Source organism: Eleutherodactylus coqui, chromosome 10, assembly GCF_035609145.1.
Source record: "Eleutherodactylus coqui strain aEleCoq1 chromosome 10, aEleCoq1.hap1, whole genome shotgun sequence".
NCBI lineage: Eukaryota > Metazoa > Chordata > Amphibia > Anura > Eleutherodactylidae > Eleutherodactylus > Eleutherodactylus coqui.
This window is the reverse complement of record NC_089846.1, coordinates 27,379,637-27,401,815: the sequence shown is the minus strand read 5'-3', so window position 1 is coordinate 27,401,815 and position 22,179 is coordinate 27,379,637. Positions and strand designations below refer to the sequence as shown.

At 47.2% G+C, this 22,179-nt stretch overlaps 2 protein-coding genes across 2 annotated transcripts in view; one reads left to right on the top strand and one right to left on the bottom strand.

Annotated features, from left to right (window-relative positions):
* The first annotated feature begins 962 nt into the window (after window positions 1–962).
* Window positions 963–20,104, top strand: SLC31A2 (solute carrier family 31 member 2). Its single transcript, XM_066580692.1, has 4 exons — window positions 963–1,046; window positions 13,590–13,656; window positions 17,357–17,600; window positions 17,683–20,104. Exons 1-4 carry the CDS (start codon window positions 1,041–1,043, stop codon window positions 17,867–17,869), a joined length of 504 nt encoding a protein of 167 aa, XP_066436789.1. The 5' UTR covers window positions 963–1,040; the 3' UTR covers window positions 17,870–20,104.
* NIBAN2 (niban apoptosis regulator 2) overlaps window positions 20,070–22,179 on the bottom strand; it is a 61,587-nt gene continuing 59,477 nt past the window's right edge. The window contains exon 15 of the mRNA XM_066580691.1: window positions 20,070–22,099. Coding sequence (XP_066436788.1) covers window positions 21,096–22,099 — 1,004 coding nt within the window. The 3' untranslated portion in view covers window positions 20,070–21,095. The remainder of the gene's footprint in view (window positions 22,100–22,179) is intronic.

The window sequence follows — 22,179 nt, the reverse complement described above, 5'->3', positions numbered from 1 at the left end:
TTTGTGCAAGACGCCCATGTGAAGGCGCCCTAAAGGTGGAAAGGCGGGGTTTTCAGGGTTTTTATTTTATCTTTTTTTATATCCTTTTTTTTATTTTTGTCGATTTTTGACTTGATTATCGGCGTCTTTTATCCTTCCCATCCTGTCCTGCACTTCATTAGAGGCCATGGCTCTCACCCAGAGGCGGACCCCCATAAGCGGATGCACGGGGGTCTGGTTGCCTCCTCCCAGCTTTGGACAGAAGAAAAAGCCCTTTTTCCTGTGACGACACCTCTGAGCGGCGGTTCCAATGCAGATATGAAGCCACTGTAGGCCCCTGCAGCTCTGACGCTCCGGGGGTCCGCGGCGGTCTCTAAACATCGCTCATTTAGCGCTCTAACACCTGTAAAGGGCAGAAGTTCTTAAAAACCCACTTGTCTTCTCCTGCGGGTCCTTGGCTGCCTCTGACAGACATACCCAAACCTGCTGGATTGCAGGAGCTTTAACCCCGCGCTGTATATTTACTATAGCATGGGAGTAAAGCCCGAACAAGCGTCGTGTGTGTGTGTGTGTGTATATATATATATATATATATATATATATATTTTTTTTTTTTATAGTATGAGGTCATTAATGGGTTAAGATTATCCTCTTCCTAAAGTATGCAAATATAGACATTTTTGATATATATATATTTATTTATTTTAATTTTTTTTACTAAAACCGTGTATTATCACCAGGAATTCCTTTGTTTTTACACTTTTGTGACGCATATGCAAACTTATGCCATAACCATACGCAGTTACGCCCTCTTTGGGGGTCAGTAGGGCCACAGACCCTCACACTGCCCTCTACTAATGACTATACTGTGTGGCCCCCCTCACAGCCAGGACCAGCTGACTGATCCAGCAGCCTTAGCCGCGGGCAATATGGCGGCTGTAGAGAACTGGGAGGAGCCGAGCAAGTCACATGACTGCGGAAGCCCCGCCTCTTAACTCGCGGTCAGCTGATGTTTAGGAAGTCCCAATGCGTGTCGGGGTTGCAGCCTGAGAGCCGCTGCCATGCAGGTGAGTGACCCCGCGGCCGCTGCCGCCCTCCTGGGACATTACAGTCCGGTGGCAACACAGCCTGAGGCTCGCAAGTGCTGTGGAACTACGACTCCCAGCATGACTTGCGGGTGTTGTGCAACCGCTTATTACTTCCCCGGGGAAAACCGGTTTACTCCTCCTGTCATGTGGGCTCAGTTACACCTTCCGCCAATTCTCTTCACTCAGAAATGAACCCTGTTGTTCATAGCAGCCAATCACAGCGCGGCGTTCATGTCTACATGAAGGTGTAATGTATGAGAGCTGCGCTGTGATTGGTTGCTGGGGGATAATCGATCAGTGTAACCGCAGCCAACAGCAAGCTGTAAATTGTTCATTTGATGTGGGCATAAAACCCGTCGCCGGCTCGTTCACTAGTCGTTTACACGGCGCTCATTCTTACACAGCGAATGTCAATGGCGGAACAATTTCTCGAGTGAACGCTGTGTTTGCTGTGTAAACAGGCCGCATGAGCAGGTGGCGCCCTCTTCGGCCCTGCCTTATTTGTCCTGGGTCAGATGGCACCCTCCGTGGCCCTGCGTTGTTTACCTAGGGGCAGGTGGTGCCCTCCGCGGGCCCTGCCTTGTTTGCCTAGGGGCAGGCGGCGCCCTCTTCGGCCCTGCCCTATTTGTCCTGGGTCAGATGGCGCCCTCCGCGGGCCCTGCCTTGTTTGCCGAGGGGCAGGCGGCGCCCTCCGCGGGCCCTGCCTTGTTTGCCGAGGGGCAGGCAGCGCCCTCCGCGGGCCCTGCCTTATTTGTCCTGGGTCAGATGGCGCCCTCCGCGGTCCCGCCTTGTTTGCCGAGGGGCAGGCGGTGCTCTCTGTACATGCGTCTGGGCCGTCCACACTGGTATATATTTGTGGCGCACGTTTTTTTCTCTTGTCGTTGTTTTTTGGACAGCGCCGCTGCCTCCCCGCTCCCCACATTGCTGACATGATCCCCCGCAGGCTGGCATGGAGGCTCTAGTGCCCTGTTATACCGCTTCTAGCTTGGATACAAGATGTGATGCGGGCGGGCATGGAGGCTCTAGTACCCAGTTGTACCACCTCTAGCTTGGATACAAGATGTGATACAGGCTGGCATGGAGGCTCTAGTGCCCTGTTGTACCGCTTCTAGCTTGGATACAAGATGTGATACAGGCTGGCATGGAGGCTCTAGTGCCCTGCTGTACCGCCTCTAGCTTGGATACAAGATGTGATACGGGTGGGCATGGATGCTCTAGTACCCTGTTGTACCGCTGTGCTGGATTACGGTTTCTCCAGCAGGCTTTGGGGTATTTTGTCGCTTTCCTAATTGTGTGGAAGCAGTATGCGCACACTGACCAAGTCAAACACAAGGTATGAATCTCATGTTAAAAATGGCTCTCCGTCCAGAAACAGCCAGACAGGGCCTTTTATTGTACAGACACACAATGGGCGTGCAACAGGTTACATCAGTAACATATAGGATTCTCATTTGTCGGATCATACAGAATCCCCCACCTCTCTGCCCACCTCTCTGCCCACCCTCTCTCACGTCCGCCATAGTATGGACTTTGTATTCTTTAGCATGCAGACAACCTTAAGGAATTCTGTGTAGTTGACAAGATGTGTTTAACTAGCTTGTGTTTGAAGAGTGGAAGGGGGCCTAGGTAAACACACAGGATATACACGACACTATGGCCCTTTAACTTCTTAGAAACTGGTTGAGCAACTTCGATGTATTTAGAGCAAATACATCACCCATCCATTGGCTAGCAAATACCATGATTAGATTGTGTGTGTCCTTTGAACTCCTCAGAGCTGAAAGTCATTACAATAGCAAAATACATTTGGGTTATATACAAATAGCGATAGACATTTTATACTAAATAATTATCATGTCTATCACAATCCCCCCTTAAAATGTCTATCCTCTAATTTTCTATCTAATTTTCACAGTTCTCTGCGCATGAGCCTATAACTGGAGCGCGTTGAAGGTTCGTTTTAGGGTCTTCAAGGGGGTGTAGGACTTGTCCACTCCTTCTGGGGATGCATCCAGCAAACTCATGGTGGGAGCGGCTTTTCCAGCATCAGTTTCACAGGTCTCTCTGACACAGGGGATAACACAGCAGACTAGAACAGAAAAGGTAATCATCAGTTCACATACAACAGCGACGCCCGTCTGTGCCAGGATCCTTTACCACCCGCTCATCCATGGCGAGTGCTGGTCCCAAAAGTTAGCTCTTTTTAGTTAGTGTGGTCAGCTTCTTAATAGCAACTGCGTCTTTACCCGCGGGTCACGTGTCGTCTAGGATGTAGGTATGACAAGTCTCCCCTATCATCTTTCAGACACTCCCCTTTTTTAGCTAAAGTCATATCTGAGGTCACTCTATTTTAAAAAAAGTCATAGTCGAGGTAGGTCCTATTGGTCGACTAGTCCCTATAAGGCGTCTCTAGTATAATTTATAAACCACTGCTAATTATAATAAACATAATTAATCCAGTCAACATTTATTTACCCTAATGATCAGGAAAGTGGACTCGAATCTAGTTTTAACTTGGTCTCTAATTTTTAAAACTTGTCAGGTACCCCCCTTGGCTATCCCATGACGTCAATGTACACGTGTAGATCAAAACTACCACCAGGGGTCTCTCTTCTCGCTCTAGTATAATGTTACAATACTAGTAGCGTGCACAGGTACGCACGGCGTGGGACTCCCTAATCTTCACCCACACCAATGTCCCTCCTGGAGATAGTCCTAATGGTGAACACGTCCAAGTCGCCTCACCCTTGCGTCAGGGCTTTCCCACTGCCCGTAAGTCCCTACTCCTAGGAGGGGGGGATCCCTACCTCACCTCAGAGGGAGGCCATGGATTCCCTGGGCTCATTTCCGGGCATCCATACCCTCTATCTGTACAAGTTAACACCCCACAGGGTGTGCCCTCGCCGGAACCTAAGGTCTTCTGCACTATCCCTAGGCAAATGGGAATTCCACTGACAATCCATCTTAGGAGATCGGGGCAGGCGCAGTACTAGTACATTTCTCCTTTTTCTTTGGTAGCGCATGTGGTTGGCATTATCGGAACTGGCTCTTCATCTTTTTCAAACAAGGGAAACGTTGGTGTCTGACAGGATGTGGAGGAGCATAAGGGCTTTACTAAGGCACACTCCCCTGTCCAATTACCCTCCAGGCGGGTCCTCTACCTCATGTCTCCACAAAGCCAGTAAACGTCTCCTAAGGACTGGACCTGATTCTGCATCTATTCCCCTCCTATCATACTGTAGGAGGAGCAATACCCGTTGGTGAGTTCCCCAAAAATCTCCCTCCACCCTGCCTATTTGCCTGGCAGGTGTAGTTTCCAGGGTAGTCAGTAATACTCTCTCCGGTGCAAACACTTAAGTAGTTATAGAGTATTCCTTCTTCCATTTCTCACGGACAGTGAAATTAGCGGAAATGTTCGTGAAGAGACTAATAAACCACTCTTCAGCATCTACAGGGAGATTTAGGGGGACCATCCCCGAGTGTAGTCGGGCACTACCGCACACGCAACAGTTAGACTTGTTGCTCCTGTTAGCATTGTACCTCATCAACTCCAACCAGAGATTCTGGTCAGAGTAGCCAGTCGCTACTGTCAAGGTGTCCTCAAAAGTAGGGTCGGCTATGATCATCATGTTCGTCAAGGTCTTTATCTTACGGCGGAGGGGGTTAATTATGGGCACGGGACTAAGTGAAGGCTTCCATTCGGCTGCATCTACCATATCCCTTATTTTAAACTTCCCTAAGGGATCTGTCCTCCCGTACCGGTATGTCCCCAGACTATAAGTCTCCCCGTCCCCCGGGCTTGGATCTCCCATGGTTAGTGTAACAACCGCATTAAAACCAAGCAGCATACTAAGTTCAGCCTTCCAATACCTGCTGTCCTTATTATTCTCAAGGAGGGTTATACGACTAATTAGGGATTTCCCGCTCCTATTTTTCTTATTTAAGGCACTTCGCGGTTTATAGGACTAGTCTGTTCCTGCGTTCCATCCCACTAATCCCCAATAACGGCAGTCTTCTCCCCAGACGTTATCAGTGGCGCAAACATATTGTATTCCCCGGGTATATAAGTCATATAACCAGCTGGACTGAGCTAAATCTGGCCTGCGGTGGGATCTTGCGCCTAGACACGGGACCACAGTACAATAGTCGAAGGAATATGCGGCTACTTGAGCATTGGACGAGTTATACTAGAAGGTAACCATACCCCCATATTCTTCCGACTAAGGATTCCAGTTGCTACCTTCCTCTCTCACTAGCCCTAACCAGAGTAACGTCTTTGGCACAACTAAGACTGGTCTCCCGGATCTGAAGCTTTCTTACAGTATGAAGCGTTGATCCATGTAAGTCTTTCGGCTAGTTTCACAGCTGTGGCAGTAGTCAGAAGCACCTGGTAGGGGCCATCAAATCGGGGCTCAGGAGGGTGCTTCCTGGGGAACTTCTTGATGCACACCCAATCCCCAGGCTGCAAGATATGTGTCCCAGTGTCTGCCTCTGAGTCTGGAAGAGAACACCTGTGCATAGGCTTTGGTTAGTTCTTTAACAACGGAAATCACATACTCAGTCAACACATCAGATTGTAATTGTAACTACTGAGGATAGTAACGACCTAGTCTTGGGGCTAGCCCAAACAATCTCGTAGGGAGATAATGTATAATCCCCCCTGGGTTCATATCTAACACTGTATAAGGCTATTGGATGACAGTCTTTCCAAAGTGGCGTCATTTTTAAGTATCTTAATTTTTGCGTGCCACTACGTCTCTCCACCTTTCCACTACACTAAAGGTGGTACAGTATGTAAAAGGCCTGGGATACATCCAGAGCAGACATGACATGTTACATTCACCTGCAAAGTTTATACCTCTGTCTGACTCTGAATCACTTCTGGTACCCCATATTCACAGTTTACCTCGTTCATGAGCTTCTTTGCGGTTACCTACTTGTTTACCTTGGTAACAGGGTCGGCCTCCAACCTGCAAAGACATCAACAACAAGCACGTATTCCTACTTCCCAACAAGTGGGAGCTGAACGTAGTCAATTTGCAATCCCTGAAATGGGTAGAGTGGTCCCGGCAAGTGTGGTGTGGCAAATTTACTTCTGCCCTGACTTACCCATGGCATAGATCATGCTAAACCGGACAAATGATGCAGCAGCTACAGAGAACCTAGAAGTCGCCCAACCTCTTTCAAGCGTCGTCGTCATTACTGCTTTACTAGGTGGGTCTTTCCGTCCATCAGCTGGGCCATCATGGGATACAGGAACTGTGGTGGGCAAGTGCTGTTGACCGTTCACCACACGCTGTCCTGTTTCTGCTGCTCCCATATTAGTCCATTTATTTTTTCCTTCCTTGCTGGCTGGTAACTGTAAAAGTCTTTAGCATATCAAAGTCCAAATTTTTGTCAATGTCCAAAGTTTTTTTTTTTTTTTTTTTTTTTACCACTGACTCATGCTGTCAGTATCTTTCTTCTTTCTTCCACGGCTTGAGGGCCGCTGCCTTTGCTGCGCTGTCAGCGAGTGTGTCGTCTCTCGCCTCTCCAGTGTAGGAATCGGTGCGAACTCTCAACTTTGTCAGGTAGAAGTAGGGCCTCCATGCGACTCTGTACCGTTGCACCATTCTCAATTGGTTGTCCTGCTAAGGTAAAAAACTGTCTGGCCTTCCATATTGGGCCGTAATCATGAGCTATGCCAAATGCATACCAGGAGTCAGTGTAAAGGATTGCCGGTCTTACCTCTCGCCACTCTACACGCCTCAGTGAGGGCCTTCCATTCCGCTTATTGTACTGTGACATGCGGAGGCAGAGCTTCTGCTTCTAGGACATCTTGTTGTGTGACCACTGCATATCCGATGTGGAGTCATCAATCCTCACCCTGGTACCATCTGCAAAAAGCTCAACATATGCATTATCAACAGGGGTTCTGGTAACTGTTTGCATATCTGCAGTTTCTTACTGAATTAGTACTAAATAATCGTGCTGATGTTCTATTTCACATGGCTCGGAACCTTGTAGCACAAAATCATTTATTTATTTTTTTTTCAAACCCAATAGCTGATCTACAACACCTAGATCATCTATGACCCAGATCACCTATGCCTCCCCCCTTTTGAACCGCAATACTCAATGGAAAAAGAGTCATTGCGTTCAAACTAGTAAACCAAGAGGCACAAAAACAAGCACTTTGTAGGTCAAGGTGACATTGTATGCAGCGAAGTCTGAGCGAAAATCTCCTTAAAAAAAAAAAATTTTTTTTATTTCAGGTCGCAGTTAGCATTTTTTAACACAAGGGGTCGCCACACGATTCAAATTTTACGTCACCCAGTGTAATAGTATTTCAGGGTATGGCCAGCGTTTAGCTTTTACTCTCCTGTCGGAATATAATTATAGCTTCAGTGTAGACTGACACTAGAATATACAAAAGGCTTAAAGAAAAACTAAAGAATACGGATGACTTAACATCCTACTCTGGGCAATTCAGTCCCTCTTTCTTCACATAAAAAGTAAAATTACTTCACCAAATTGCATGAAAAAGTTTGCTGGGTGACTATAGGGAAATTATTTCATCTGTAGGAGCCTTCCGTAACATCATCTGTCTGAGTATCCATTGGAGAAGCGGGCAGTGGAAAACAGAGCCCCTGGGAACATGAGAGAGCGTCCCCTGTCATGTATTCCCGGCCTCTGCCCCCCATGCATCAACTCCAATCTTCCATGCACTATAAACCAGCTTAGTCGTCTACTATGTCCCAAGCTGCATCTCCACAAAGGTTTGTTTCCCTGAACTTATCACACATCCAAAGTGGCCACATCTTGGAGCGTAACAAAGTCTGGTCAAACAAAACCTTACTTCAGACAATCATGATGTTAGCACTGGATACAGTGGCATTGGGAAATATAGGCTTCCCAAATGCAGCAAAATGGCCGCCAGAGGCAGAAAGGGGCGGGGCTACAAATCTCCCAAGTGAGGCAAAATGGCTGCCGGAGGAACGGGCGGGGCCAGGGGCAGCAGCACTCCCAGGTGAGGCAAAATGGCTGCTGAGTAGCAGCACGTCCAGGTGAGGCAAGATGGCCGCTGGAGGAGGAAGGGGCGGGGCCAGGTCCTGTCCCGGATGGGGAGGGACCGGAAGTAACATCACACACCCTGAAAGTGAGCACATGGGGGGAAATAACTTCAGGGTGGGGGCAGGCCTCACTACATTTACTGCAGAGTCACACTATGTTGGATTGTAAACATTGCAAGCACGGCCGCCATTACAGGGAGGGGCCGCAGTCAACACAAAGACATTACATTGTTCATAAGCAATACACATACCCCCCCACATGCTTTCCCCTCTTCAATCTCTTAACTACATTATACCTCCTTCTAGCAATCTAAAAACACATTTCTTTCTGCTAGGCTTCCTGCTCATCTTCTGAAAACTTTCTACAACCTATCTTACCTGTCCATGACCTAACATTTCTTTCTGCAACTTTTCCTGGTCCTTCTCTTTGTATAACATTTCTACATGTTCAGTAAACTCTGCTGCCTTCAGCAACCAGATGACAAGCTCTCTGACCTTTGGCCTTGCTCACTTTGCTCAACTCTATGCTACCTGCTTATTCTAGCCTATTCGAAGTTTCTGCACACAGTACTGTTTCTCTTGTAAAATCTGCTTTCTTCAAATCCTTCCCATATAACCCTTCTTTCCCACTCAGATTACAATACGCATTAATTCTATAAAACACAGGGAAAGACAAAGTAAACAGAAAGGGTTAATTGAGAAGTGCTCTTAGTGGCTTAACTTCAGTCCACTCTCTTACCAGCACCCCTCCCCCAATAATCAACACTGCACATTGTTTCTATAATAGCAGACAGACGGGATTACTGGAGAATACCCACAACGGCTCAAGGTATATATATATCTCATCCACCTTTATATCAACCCAAGGTATATATCTCATCTACCTTTATATCAACCCAAGGTCTACTAGCAATCCCGAAGAGCACTTCCTGTACACGTCTTAGACAGGACATTTAGCTATACACAGAGACTGACGATTATTTTCAATGACCAAAACCTCAATAATATTCTGGAGAAATCAGCCGTCACAAAGCACGACTATACTTCATACGTATATACCTTTCCACATATGAGAACATAACACGCTCAATCATAAAGTTAAGTATACGTATCATAAATCTTCCTAACCTCACACTAGTTTTACCTAGGAGCACGTGTCACTGGCGTGTTCCCTCAGACTTAAACAGCCGAGTCCGCCCTCCCGACACATTAACCCTCACAGAATTTATCTCTTGGTCTTGTATACACAATTTTTAACCGTCTCAGACATAACAGCATACACAGCGTACAAAATACCCCTAGACAGGTAACGTGGTGATTTTCCCGAGTGGACAGAACTAGAGTTATTACCTGTCTTTCAGTGAAGGTCCAGTCTGGCTCAGGAACAGGCAGAAAAGCAGTCAGAACCCAGCTTTGACACAGGTAGATAAAGCAATCTTACCGTGTTCTGTAGATTTTCGGGCCCCTGAGTTCTGCGTGCCATCTGCCGATCTCTGTACGTTCCAGGCTGTGACCTCACAGATCCACTCGCTCACCCAGGGACTCCAATTGTGCTGGATTACGGTTTCTCCAGCAGGCTTTGGGGTATTTTGTCGCTTTCCTAATTGTGTGGAAGCAGTATGCGCACACTGACCAAGTCAAACACAAGGTATGAATCTCATGTTAAAAATGGCTCTCCGTCCAGAAACAGCCAGACAGGGCCTTTTATTGTACAGACACACAATGGGCGTGCAACAGGTTACATCAGTAACATATAGGATTCTCATTTGTCGGATCATACAGAATCCCCCACCTCTCTGCCCACCTCTCTGCCCACCCTCTCTCACGTCCGCCATAGTATGGACTTTGTATTCTTTAGCATGCAGACAACCTTAAGGAATTCTGTGTAGTTGACAAGATGTGTTTAACTAGCTTGTGTTTGAAGAGTGGAAGGGGGCCTAGGTAAACACACAGGATATACACGACACTATGGCCCTTTAACTTCTTAGAAACTGGTTGAGCAACTTCGATGTATTTAGAGCAAATACATCACCCATCCATTGGCTAGCAAATACCATGATTAGATTGTGTGTGTCCTTTGAACTCCTCAGAGCTGAAAGTCATTACAATAGCAAAATACATTTGGGTTATATACAAATAGCGATAGACATTTTATACTAAATAATTATCATGTCTATCACACCGCTTCTAGCTTGGATACAAGATGTGATACAGGCGGGCATGGAGGCTCTAGTACCCTGTTGTACCGCTTCTAGCTTGGATACAAGATGTGATACGGGCGGGCATGGAGGCTCTAGTACCCTGTTGTACCGCTTCTAGCTTGGATACAAGATGTGATACGGGCAGGCATGGAGGCTCTAGTACCCTGTTGTACCACCTCTAGCTTGGATACAAGATGTGATGCGGGCAGGCATGGAGGTTTTAGTACCCTGTTGTACCACCTCTAGCTTGGATACAAGATGTGATACAGGTGGGCATGGAGGCTCTAGTATCCTGTTGTACCACCTCTAGCTTGGATACAAGATGTGATACGGGTGGGCATGGAGGCTCTAGTACCCTGCGGTACCACGTCTAGCTTGGGTTGGGGAGAGGGGGGGGGGGGAGCTGTGATGGTTTATTTGGGCTTCAGCCACTGACGTGACATGATGGATGATGCACATGATGAGTATTCTCTCTGGGCCGGGATCAGTATACAGGATGTAATACAACACTGAAGTGCAGCTTGAAATTCTAGCTTTACCCGGGGAATGGAGTCAAAGAAAAAAATCCCAGGAAGCGGCCATATACTCTCTGATATACGGATACAGGAGGGTAGGCATATAAACCACTTATTCCCCAACATGCAGACAGCCAGACTACTACATGGAGGCGCACGGTGCCCGTGTGAGGACACTGAGGAGCCGCCACTCACAAACCCTCCTTAGGCTTTACTTTTTACGGCCGGCCGATATACGCTACCATCTGATACATTGGGTTATACTGCATCAGATCACACAGGCGCATTCCCACGGTGTAAGAGCGCCCGGCCGACCAATATAGCGCCAGGTGGGAAACATAGTCCTGCAGCTATCTTTCCTGGAAGGAATACGTCCGCTGCCATAGACTCCTATGGGAGCCAATGGCAGCAGCTGGAGAAGGGAGGTGGAAGGGAGTGTAGCCGCGTGACTGCTAAACTCCCCCCCCTTTGCCTACTCCCATTGCAAAGAGAGCCAGGGACGGAAGGGAACTGCCTCCCCCCAAATGACGGCAATGTAGGCTCCGCTTATATGTTCCGATCCCGTGACGTCTGAACGGGCGCACAAACGTTAGATTTATGCACCTGTTCACGCGTTCTTTACGGCGCCGGCGGGTGCACGTGAAACCGCCTATGGTCGTGCATATTTTGTGCGGTAACAATGCAGGCAGTGTAAGCTGATGATGTCACCGTTATTCTTTTCACCCCTCCCGGTGACATAGTAATCAGGGTTAAAAACACTGTTCACGGGGTTTTACAACGTTTGTAACGCACCCCATTCATTTCAATGGGCCATGCAGGGCGTCAAATATGCGCCGCAACGCCCGAAAATAGAATATACTGCGTTTTGTTTTAGGGCAGCATTTTTAGCATTGGTTAAGCACCGGCTAAGAGCTGGAAAAAAAAATAAAAACGTGAGCGCTAATCATACGGTCTAAATGCAGGCAACGACTGATCGCCGACTAATAAGCCTTCGATCGTCCGTTTCTTGTCGGCTCGTTCACTTCTCATTCAGTCTTTCACAATGTGAACGACTGAACAATTCTCGTTGGAACAAGTCAATGATGAATGTACCGCTGTAAACTGACTGCAGGAGAGCGAAGGCGCTGGCGGTGACGTCACTCGATCGCTCATGGAAGCGAGAATCTGCTCTTCTAACAAGGAGCCTTACTGGTTTATAATGGGGTAAATGGAACATATTGGGAGGGGTGTAAGCTGTATCAACCACTGAAGTACTGGGTGAGAGCGCAGCGCTCCATCTTGTTTCACTTAGGCCGCTTTCACACGGACTACGAAATGGCACATTCGCCCGGCGATGCGACATGTTTGTGAAATCCGTGATTTTCAGTGGTTTTCTTCACATTTGCGGTATTTTCACTGATGGGGCGTTGAGAGAAAAAAAAATGTCGGCATTTTCAATCTATCTGCGATGGACTACTTTTTTTTTTTCTCTCTCTCCCGTTTCCCTGTGGAGCCTCCTTGTTTATTGCATCGCACGAACTTGCGATTTTAGTGCGATGCGATTTTAACATTAGAAACTCGTATTGACTGTCACCATAAAGAATTGCGCAATTTCAGCACAGGCGGCAGCGCTGCAAGATTATTAAGAAATAGCATCGCTCACGCTACAAAATCGTGGGAGCAAAGCAGCGATATCGCGGTCGGCCGTGTGAAAGAGGCCTTAAGGCGCAGCTTTGGTTGACGTGATTAGTTGTATATGGGCAGGTTCACACCGGATGGATTTTCCATCTGGACCCTCTGCATGGAAAATCCGCAGCAGCAAAGTGGATGAGATTTTCAAAATCTTGACCCCACACTGCGGAAGAGTTCTGAACAAAACCCGTGCGGAATGTAATCGGCAGCAGGTCCATCTTGGCATCAGCTTGGCTGCGGATCCACCTCTTCTGAGGCCGGAGTGATCTCCCAACCACATGGTGCTGCTGTGGATCTGCTGCCCACATTGTACAGCAACCTTGTGCCGTGTGAACATGGCCTCAGGCTTCTGTGCAGCCGGATCTGGCGCTATAACTCAGGACTGGCGTCCTATCATGTAATAACAGTAGTGTACGTGAATAGGAAGTTATTTATGTACTACATGATGGTATGGTGCACCTGGGGGCCCCGGAACATGGTTTAATTGTGTTGTGGCCCCTGTAAGAGAGAGTAAAGCCCAATTGTGAAGTTGAAGGGTAGCATGTGAGGAGCAGAAATCCGCTTTCCACGTCTCTCTAAGTCCCAGTGGGACCGCTGCAAGGACTGCGGTAAGGAAAGTGTCGTCCTTCTGCTATGATAGGGGCCAATCATCCAGGAACTCATCCGCCGTCGTTTGTAGCAGATTCGGGTACCAATCCTCGTTGAGTCGCTTGGAATGACCACAGGTCCGACAAGGCGCCAGTCATGTATCATAGCAGAAGGAGACCACTGAGTAATTTCCTTACGTCAGCCATAGCAGCGGTCCCACCAGGACTTGGAGAGATGCTGAAAGCGGACTTTTCCTTCTCACATGCTACTCTTCAACTCGGCAATTCGGTTTTACTCTCTCAATGCAAAACTGAAATCCATGTTCTGTGGCCCCCAGGGGTCCACATGTCATACCATAGTGTAGCACATCCATGTCTTCCCATTCCAGTACACCATTGTTATTTCAGTATCGGCCACCCGTACGGAGATACAGCGCCGGAGCCGGCTTGGACTCTTTTATCTCGGCATTCACAGTTTATCGTTTTTCTCCCTCAGATGCATTTTATTTTCTCGGACAACGTGACCCTCTTGTTTGACTTCTGGACGGTCCAGACCCTGGCAGGTAAGAGACGCCGAATACCACTTACTGCGCCCTGCAAGCACTGTCCCTATATGTCTAGTAGATCGGAATGACCTGCCTCCTACAGGCACCAATACAGTAAGGGGAGCCGGCGGTGCGCAGAGCCTCGCATGGGTACACAGCCGCTGCTTGGCTTTGTGTAAAGCCTCATCCAGATTGCAGTACTGATGCCATCTTTTCTGGTACCTCTTATTGGGGCCACAAGACCCGAGCCCCCGCAGTACAAGAGAGCTGAGCTACATCACCAGAGGGGGGCAGTAGTAACCTGCAATCACCTATACTATTCACTCAGTATAGGTGATTATATAGTGTGGGGGGGGGGCTTTTTAAAAAAAAATTAAACCAGAAATAAACGTATAAGGGCCCGTTTATAAGTAGCAGATTTTGGTGCAGCCGTAGCACCCGATTCAACCCTTTTGAGTGAAGTGCTGCAAATCCGCACCCCTGGTTGAATTAAGAATTTGATACACATTTTCCACTTCATTATAATAATTTATTACAGCACTGGGTCATTACAGCAATTAACTGAAATTCGTCAATCCGATTAGATTTACTTTATTGTAACTTTAAATAGAAATACACTTAAATTATTGTCCGTCTCCTAAATTGCTCAGAAACGTACAACATTTTTCAAATGTCCTTTTTTAATAAAGTAAACAAATTAAAATCTATATCTGAAAACGAGCCCAACATGTGACCATGACTTCCTGCAGCTGAAAGTATTACCTTAAAATGTATCCTTAATTTTAAATGTTAGCACCTCTATCCGTCCGATGTCAGGGGGGCTGCATGTGCTAAACCTTTACGGAGTGATTCTTTGTTAAAGTGACAGAGCAGGTTTCCAAACTGTGACCTGGTCATTAGGGCCACTCTCTCTCTCACACACCCGTTCTTTACAGCACTTTAAACAGACGCTGGAAACCGCCTCCATTGATTTCCATGGGGCTTCTCAGACGAGCGTTACAAACGCTGTATTCAAACGGTGTGATTTTCGAATGCTGTCTGCTCCATTTTAGTGCATTTCTGCATTTAACGCACCTAATAACCGATTGTAACAATGGGGTGTGTTAAGGCCCAATGTCCATGGGCGGATCTGATTTGCGAAATCCGTGCGGAAGATCCACAAATCAAGCCGCCTATAGGAAACCATGGGCGTCCGCAAATGAAATAAAGCATGCGGATTTGATTAGCGGACCTTTTGGTTTGAGAAAAAGGAAAAAAATGGCAGCATGCTCCATTTCAGTGCGGGTCCCACATGGACAGCGGCCATTGAAGTCAATGGAAGCAGTCTGATCCATGGCCCGTCCGCAATTGAATTGTGGATGGGCCGTGGATTCTGAGAGAAAGCAGGAGTTTAGAAAAAAAACTCCACTGCTTACATGTGGCAGCACGCCAGCCGGTGCTTCCGTACACGACCGCAGGGAAGAAAATGAAGACCCGGGCGGGTAGGTAGAAGGCCCGCAGGGTCCTCTGTCGTGGGCAGCGCCTAAGCCTCTACTTCCATCTGTGTTGCAGGCTCCATTCAGCGCCTCAGACGCAGATCGCATGTGACACGCCGGACAGCAATGTTGTGCCTGCAGGACTTATTCGTCCGGTAAAATATTAGACGGGTGCAGGAACTGAACGGACCCCATTATAGTCAACGGGTCGGTTGGGCACAGCGTGGTTCCGTTACAAGACGGATCTGTACATCCAGGGGATTCAGTCTACCTGCTCCAATAACTGAATCCCTGGCGCAGATGTGATTACAGTGTAAGGCGCTAACAGGTTTGGTCTTTAACACCTTTAAGAGTGATTGCAAACTTTTGACACGTCAGAGTAATATATCAAAAGTTTTTATCAGGTGCGGAGACCGCCGCTGATTGCTGACATGAAGGGGTGTATCGCTCACCCGATGGTTGTGCGCCCCTTCGGCTGTCATTGTCACATGTCAACACATGATGTCTATTCACCTGCCGAGAGGAGCTAACCGGCAATAATGGGACAACCCTTTGGTGAGCATTGCAGCCCCTTCATTTGGGTGATCAGCAGGGTTCTCGGCAGTAAGAGCAGTTTTTCAGCTCCCGCTACAGAGATGCATTGTAGCTGCCATTTTTCTAAAATACCTGGCAGTAAGAGATAGAATTCATCTCCTCCATTGGGCTTCGCAGGAATGCCAAACCAGCAGGGACTTTTCCCGCTGTCTAGTGTTACTAATGGGATCTGGTTTTGAACTATCCAGTATCCAAGAACGTTGGGTTTCCAGATTAGTGGACTTTCAATAAGGCCGGTTTCAGAAGAGCGTATTACAGGCAGTACGCACTTATGGGTGTGTGGCCCGGCCCAATCACGGGTCTACTGACCTAAACTCACACCATCATAAAAGGTCAGTAGAGCCGCGGCCGGGCGTCCGCATTACTGGCTCAGATATACGGGCCTGTGACACTAGCCTAATATACAGGATGTGAACTTACACAAGTATATGTGATATCGGGTGATCATTGGAAGTACATCAGATATCTCAGCTGTCACTTGTGTCTGCAGTCGTGTGATTCTAGGGCGAGTCATTTCCTTTTCTGTGAATTTCCATTTTTGCTGTGGAGTTGCATTCTAAAATCAATGTGATTTTGTGCGTATTTTTTGTGTTGTTACGCCAGAACTGGTGAAATACGCAGGCATAAGCAGATGTCGGTCACACAAACACGGTGCGCATTTCCCGTCTGAAATATGCTTACACCCGCGTGAAGAACTAGAGGGTGCTAGTTTTTTTTTCCAATGGCAGACTTGATCACACATGCCAGCACATGCAATCCACAGCAAACAACTGATAGATATTTTTTTACCCACACGCCACAGTTTGAGACAGCAGTCGATCAGTTGATCGGGCACCCGCTGTCAGCACCATAGTACACAGGAGTTGGAGCAGAAGTCGCAGCTCTGACCCATGTAGTGGCCGGCGCTTGTAACTGCAGGTGAAGCTGTCCTTGATTTTAGTGAGAGCTACACATGCAGTTACAAGCGTCCGCCACTACAAAAGGTTCGGCACATCAGCTTCTGCTCCGACCCGTGAGTAGCAGTGCTGACAGCAGGCAGCTGATCGGCCAGGGTCCTGAATGACGGATCCCAGCCGATCAACTATTAACCACCTATCCTGAGGAAACAACAATACTATTTCCCTGGAAACCCCATTAATATCTGATGATGCACCTGATGTATGAAGAGGTACATCTTCCACACGCAAAGAAATCTACAAGCTGGAGTAGATTTCTTCTTGTTTAATTTATGCCCGTTTTTGTAACAAATTATCCATAAATCTGTTGCGAAAGGCTGGCCACACCCACACCTGGCAAGCAACACCCACTTCTCAAAAATATGGGGAACTGGTGTCAAGGTAGAAAGTTGCAAATAAGGGCTGGCACCAAAAGTTTACAAATATCTCCCAATGTGCGTGTTTTAGGATCCTTATGATAGTAATAAGACCCGGGAAAAAAAAAAAATTGGAAAATCAGTAAAGAGAAAAAAACCCCAAACAAACCAGTATTCTTGGGTAAAGACTCTTGAGAACATAGGGGTTCTGAAACGCACATAGGAGGGGTCATGTGGTGACTGCTCTATAGTCGGCCCGGGTTACATAGAGGACCTCTCACCCAGGTTGTATATCCTACACAAACCCCTCTCGTGACATTACGGTTTCTTCCTCCAGGTCTCATGCTGTCATTCATGGTCGTTCTGCTCCTCACCATCCTCTATGAGATTTCAAAGGTGTGGAAGTCCAACCTTCTCACCAGGGTTCTCCAGACGCTGCCTGTAACGCCAGATTCTGCATTTTGTCCCCCACTCCTCTCGGACACAGAGGCGGACTTACCGTCAACTTCTGACACCTCGCTCACTCCTGATCCTTTGGGGGAGACCCCTCCAGCGGTGCAGTTCTCTTCTTCATCCTGTCGGTAAGTGTCTGTGGATCGGACCCTGTAGGTATCATATCCCCCCCCCCCCCTTCCCTGTACTCACTGCTCTCTCTACACACAGGTGGTGGTTCCTGCACTCCTCTCTCGCCCTCCTGCACACAGCCCAGGTTTTCCTCGGATACGTGTTGATGTTGTGCGTCATGTCCTACAATGTTGCCATCTTTCTAGCCGTTGTTCTTGGCTCTGCCCTTGGATACTACGTGGCGTTTCCTCTTCTTGCTAGATACCCAAAGCCTCACAGTTTATAGAGGACTTCCTAAGTGACGAGGCTGGCCGACTACTGACCTAGGAATCGATGATGCGGTGAGTTCAGGTTGTCTAAGGCACTCACTGCTTTTCAGATTCTTTTATCGTATTTCAGCAACCCCTATGAATAGAATCACAACGCGTTTCGGCCCAACCAGCCTTATGGCAGTTGAAAAAGGCTGAAGTGGCGTCCGATTGAACGGAGCAGCAGTCACATATAAGGTGCAGAACCATTCATCTTCAATGGGGCTGAGAGAAATAGCCGAGTACAAGCGCTCAGCTGTGTCCCACAGTCACATTGAAAATTAACCCTTTCCTATCCACTGTCTGACATCTTCCAACATTCTGATTGAAGCTTGTACAGCTCCAATGTCAGAAGACATCCGACAGGGTGGTATTACAGTCTATTGCCAGCCACTCCACTGTCAGTGCCTCTCTGGCACGCACACACTGGCTTTAGCCAGCAGATGGCACCATTGTATAACAGCAGAAAGAGAAAGCCTTTTAGGAAACTCTGAATCCAAAATTGGGTTGGAAAGTGTTAATGGAGTAGCGCTGCACATACTTTACTGCTGCTCCATTCAAGCTCCTCTTCACTGCGGGGAATGGAGTGAGGAGGAGAGAAAAACACAGACCTCCTGGGCTCAGGAACAGGGAGATGCCCACTGATCAGACTCATCACCAATCATATGGGTAGGCGATTCAATTTTGGGAATACCCCTTTAATAATTCTTTTTTTAAAAAGGGGACCCTGGACAGAAAGTGTCCTATCTGCATTACTTCCCCACTTTTGACAATTGGAGGCGATTGTCACCTTTTGTAACTTGATTATTGTACTAATGCATCTCAAATGAAGAGTGAAACAACTTAGGAAAGTTTTGCAATAGTTTTGTGTTTATAGCTCCTATGCAAACCTGTCTCCATGGTAACACCCCCGAAACCCTGTGTATTCTGATCCTGCAGCCATACGTTCTTCCACTAGTACCCAATGTATTTGTAACCTCCTGCATATACAGGGTTATTCAAAAAGAAGGAGCAGATGTGAGGAGTTAACAACCAACGATAGAAGACAGGTACCACAATCCACACATCACCGAAAAGCAGAAGGCTCAACGTTTTTTCCGACATACCAGCGAGTTCCATTTTCTACCACCTCGCAGCGCTGGGCGTCTCATTTACATGGGTGAACAATGCTTTTCTGTTTGCATATGTAAACAAGTTTTCGTGCCACTCGTAAATTTGCGGTTTTTCAAATGGCCGATGGAATTCAGATTGCACTTGAACAATGGAGTCACACGTGGCCAATTCAAGCCTATAAAACGATTTCTCCTGAAGCCTCACCATTTTCCTACCAACGAGAGTGCGCCTCAGTGTGGCAGGAGATGGAACTTACTGGTACGTCATATAAAACTTTGAAACTTCCACTTTGTGGTCATCTGCGGATTATTGACCCTTTTTTAGTTTGCGATTTAAATCCCCAAATCTGCTCCTTTTTGAATAACCCCGTATGCAGCATAAAATCGGAAACGAGTACAAGTAGGACTGTGAAATCAGCGCAGAAAAGGTTTCTTGTTGGTTACCATGGAGGTTTAGAAATAAGTTGGCAATAGGAAACGTAAAAGCTTTCATTTTGGGTGCACTGGGACAATAAGAGGTTAAGGGCTCACCCACACGGCATTAGTCTCAGTTCAGCATTTCGGCTCCGTTTGAGGAGCAGAGAAACGGGAGTACAAATGGAGTTAGAAGTTTCTGTTTTGATCCCCATTGATTTCAATGTATTTGTAAAAAACGGAAAGAATTCTGGTTTTCAAACGGAACAAATAGCGCAGCTGCCTGAGCCTGGACATAGCTTTTTATGAACAAGTACAGAACCAAAGTGTGCCTGCAGAGTAAGCTTCACCATTCAACAGAGCCGCCCTGCGTCAGATCCACGTTCTACATGGGAAACTCTTCAGACTTTTTTGTAAACTTTTAAGCGCCCATTAAATGTTTCCGTACTCCTCAGAGATCACTGAGGGGACCGCTCAGGTTCCACCACTACAGGGCTGCTTTTACTGTACCTTCTCCAGCTTCATTATGCTTTCTTTTGCTTAATTAATAACTATGGGACATTTGCCTACTAATATTTTACACTGGACTGAAATGCGTCCTTCACTCAGGCAGTGGGGAAAATCCACAGAAAACGTTTCAGACGCTTCTGAATTTCTTATAATAAAGTTTTTTTTATTTATTATTAATTAGAAGCTTTTTTTTTCTTTAAAACATTTAAAAGTTTTAATAAAATATATTTAAAAGAGGAAAATCCGCAGGTCTGGATTGAGATAAAAAGGCACTGCTCGGCTTCAAACATTGGGACGCCCCAAAACGATGTGCAAGGAGTGAGAATGCTTCCCTAGTCGGACATCTCCAGGTCGGTCTGTAACAGCGGGGGGCTTACTCCTGTCGTGTCCTTAATCCCAAACGCTTCACCTTTATCCAGGAACTGAACTGGTTAGGGTCTCCTATGGCTAGTTTTGCCAACCAGGTTTTGATTGCAACAGTGGGGGGATCCTTGGGCAGCATGGGACCCCATAAGGATACATCAAGTATAAAGGTTCAGAAGGTAAGGAATTCGGTCATCAAGGGAACTTTTGGAATGTCTAACAAGCTGTACAGTCAAATATAATCACCTCATACTTACATAGGAAAACTAAATGATGGGTGTGACTGCCCCCAATCTGTAAAATGATTGCGGCATACTCTGAGCCTTCCACCAGAGGGAGACATTGAAGCGGTCGTTGGAGTTAGTGTTTATACAAGTCTGTAGGGGCGCAGCAAGAACACGTGTGGAGGTGGCAGTAATGGAAGTGTGCACAAAGTGACACAGTTAGGAATGTAAAGCTCTAAGACTACGATCTGCAGAAGCGGAAAAATCATAAATTACCATCAGGGTGTGAGTTAGTGGCTGTCTTGGTGATCAGTGTGCCAGTCAGGTCAATATACAGTAGCCGTGTAATGGGGAGGTGCAGCGACGTGTGCTGGGGAAGATTAAAAAAAAAGGCGAAAAGAAAATACTTTGTAAAACGGGGTTAAAAAAAAATGCAAAAAAAATAGCAGCTCGGGCGTAGTGGAGGGTAGCAGAGCAAAAAAAGCATTTAAATAAGTTGTGCCAAGAGGAAGGGGAGCTTGGTGCCGCTTCTGCCCTCCATAGAAGTCCATTTTACAGCCTCAGTCCCATATTACTGGTACTCAGAATGGGGTGATAACTTCATCACGCTTCCTTGGAGCAGGTATTGGGATCTCTCTGTAGCCTTCACCTTCCTCCTCTTCCTCACTTAGGGGTGATTGGAAACCACTATCGGGAGTGGAATGTACTATGTGTGTTACAGGAGACTGGAGCAGCTGTGTTTGGCTTTCTTCTGTAGGGGTGACGAGGGAAGAACTTTCCTCCTGTTGTGTCTGAGGATGCTGTACTGTGTGGTCTGCGGCTTCAATGCTATCGTGTTCTGGACTGGGATGTTCTATTACCAACTTCTGTTGGGACTCTTCATTCTCATGAACCTCAGATTTTTCCTCCTGACTAAATGGTTGATGTTCTTCGACCAAATGGTCAATTGTCACCCGAGGCCGTTCCTCGTGATCAGTATGAACATCTTCTCGGTTGTCGTGTCCTAAGACGTCTGTTACATTGCTGTATTCTCGTACCTGCTCTGTTTCGGGTGTTGCTTCTACACTTTGGACAGGGTTGTGGTGTTCCGGCATCTCCTCTGTAGGACTATAATCCAGCTTATCTTCATAATGTTCATGAGATGAGACCTGCACTTCCGGTTGCGGCTCTTGAAGCTCAGCAGGTATCGCTTGCTCTGTGTGAGACGGGTGCGAGACCTCTTCTTCAGGCTCTACTTGGGCGGATCTTTCTGCAGGGTCCGGTACTGTTACATTATATTCTTTCACCAACATGCTACGGATTGCGCACACATCACTAGACCCTCCTTCCTCGGGGATGTCTTCGTTAGCTGGAGCCTCTAGGCATGATTCTACGTAATCTGGCGCTTCATCGTCTTGAATAATAGAGACCACTTGGCGCGCTCTGCCATGCCAGTCTCCAGCATTTTCAGTACTGTTGCCATATTCATCGGTCCAATTAATGGGAGGCGCCTCACCAAGAAGATGAAGGTTGGGGTCACTGTTGTGCATCACCATACTGTCCCGGTACAGGTTGTGTTTGCGCTGAGTGGCAGCATCCTTAACAGCTGTAAATGATGAAGAATACATTTAACTGTGAGTGGTAGGATGCCGCCACCGCCATAGTGCATCCAATCACTACCCAGCC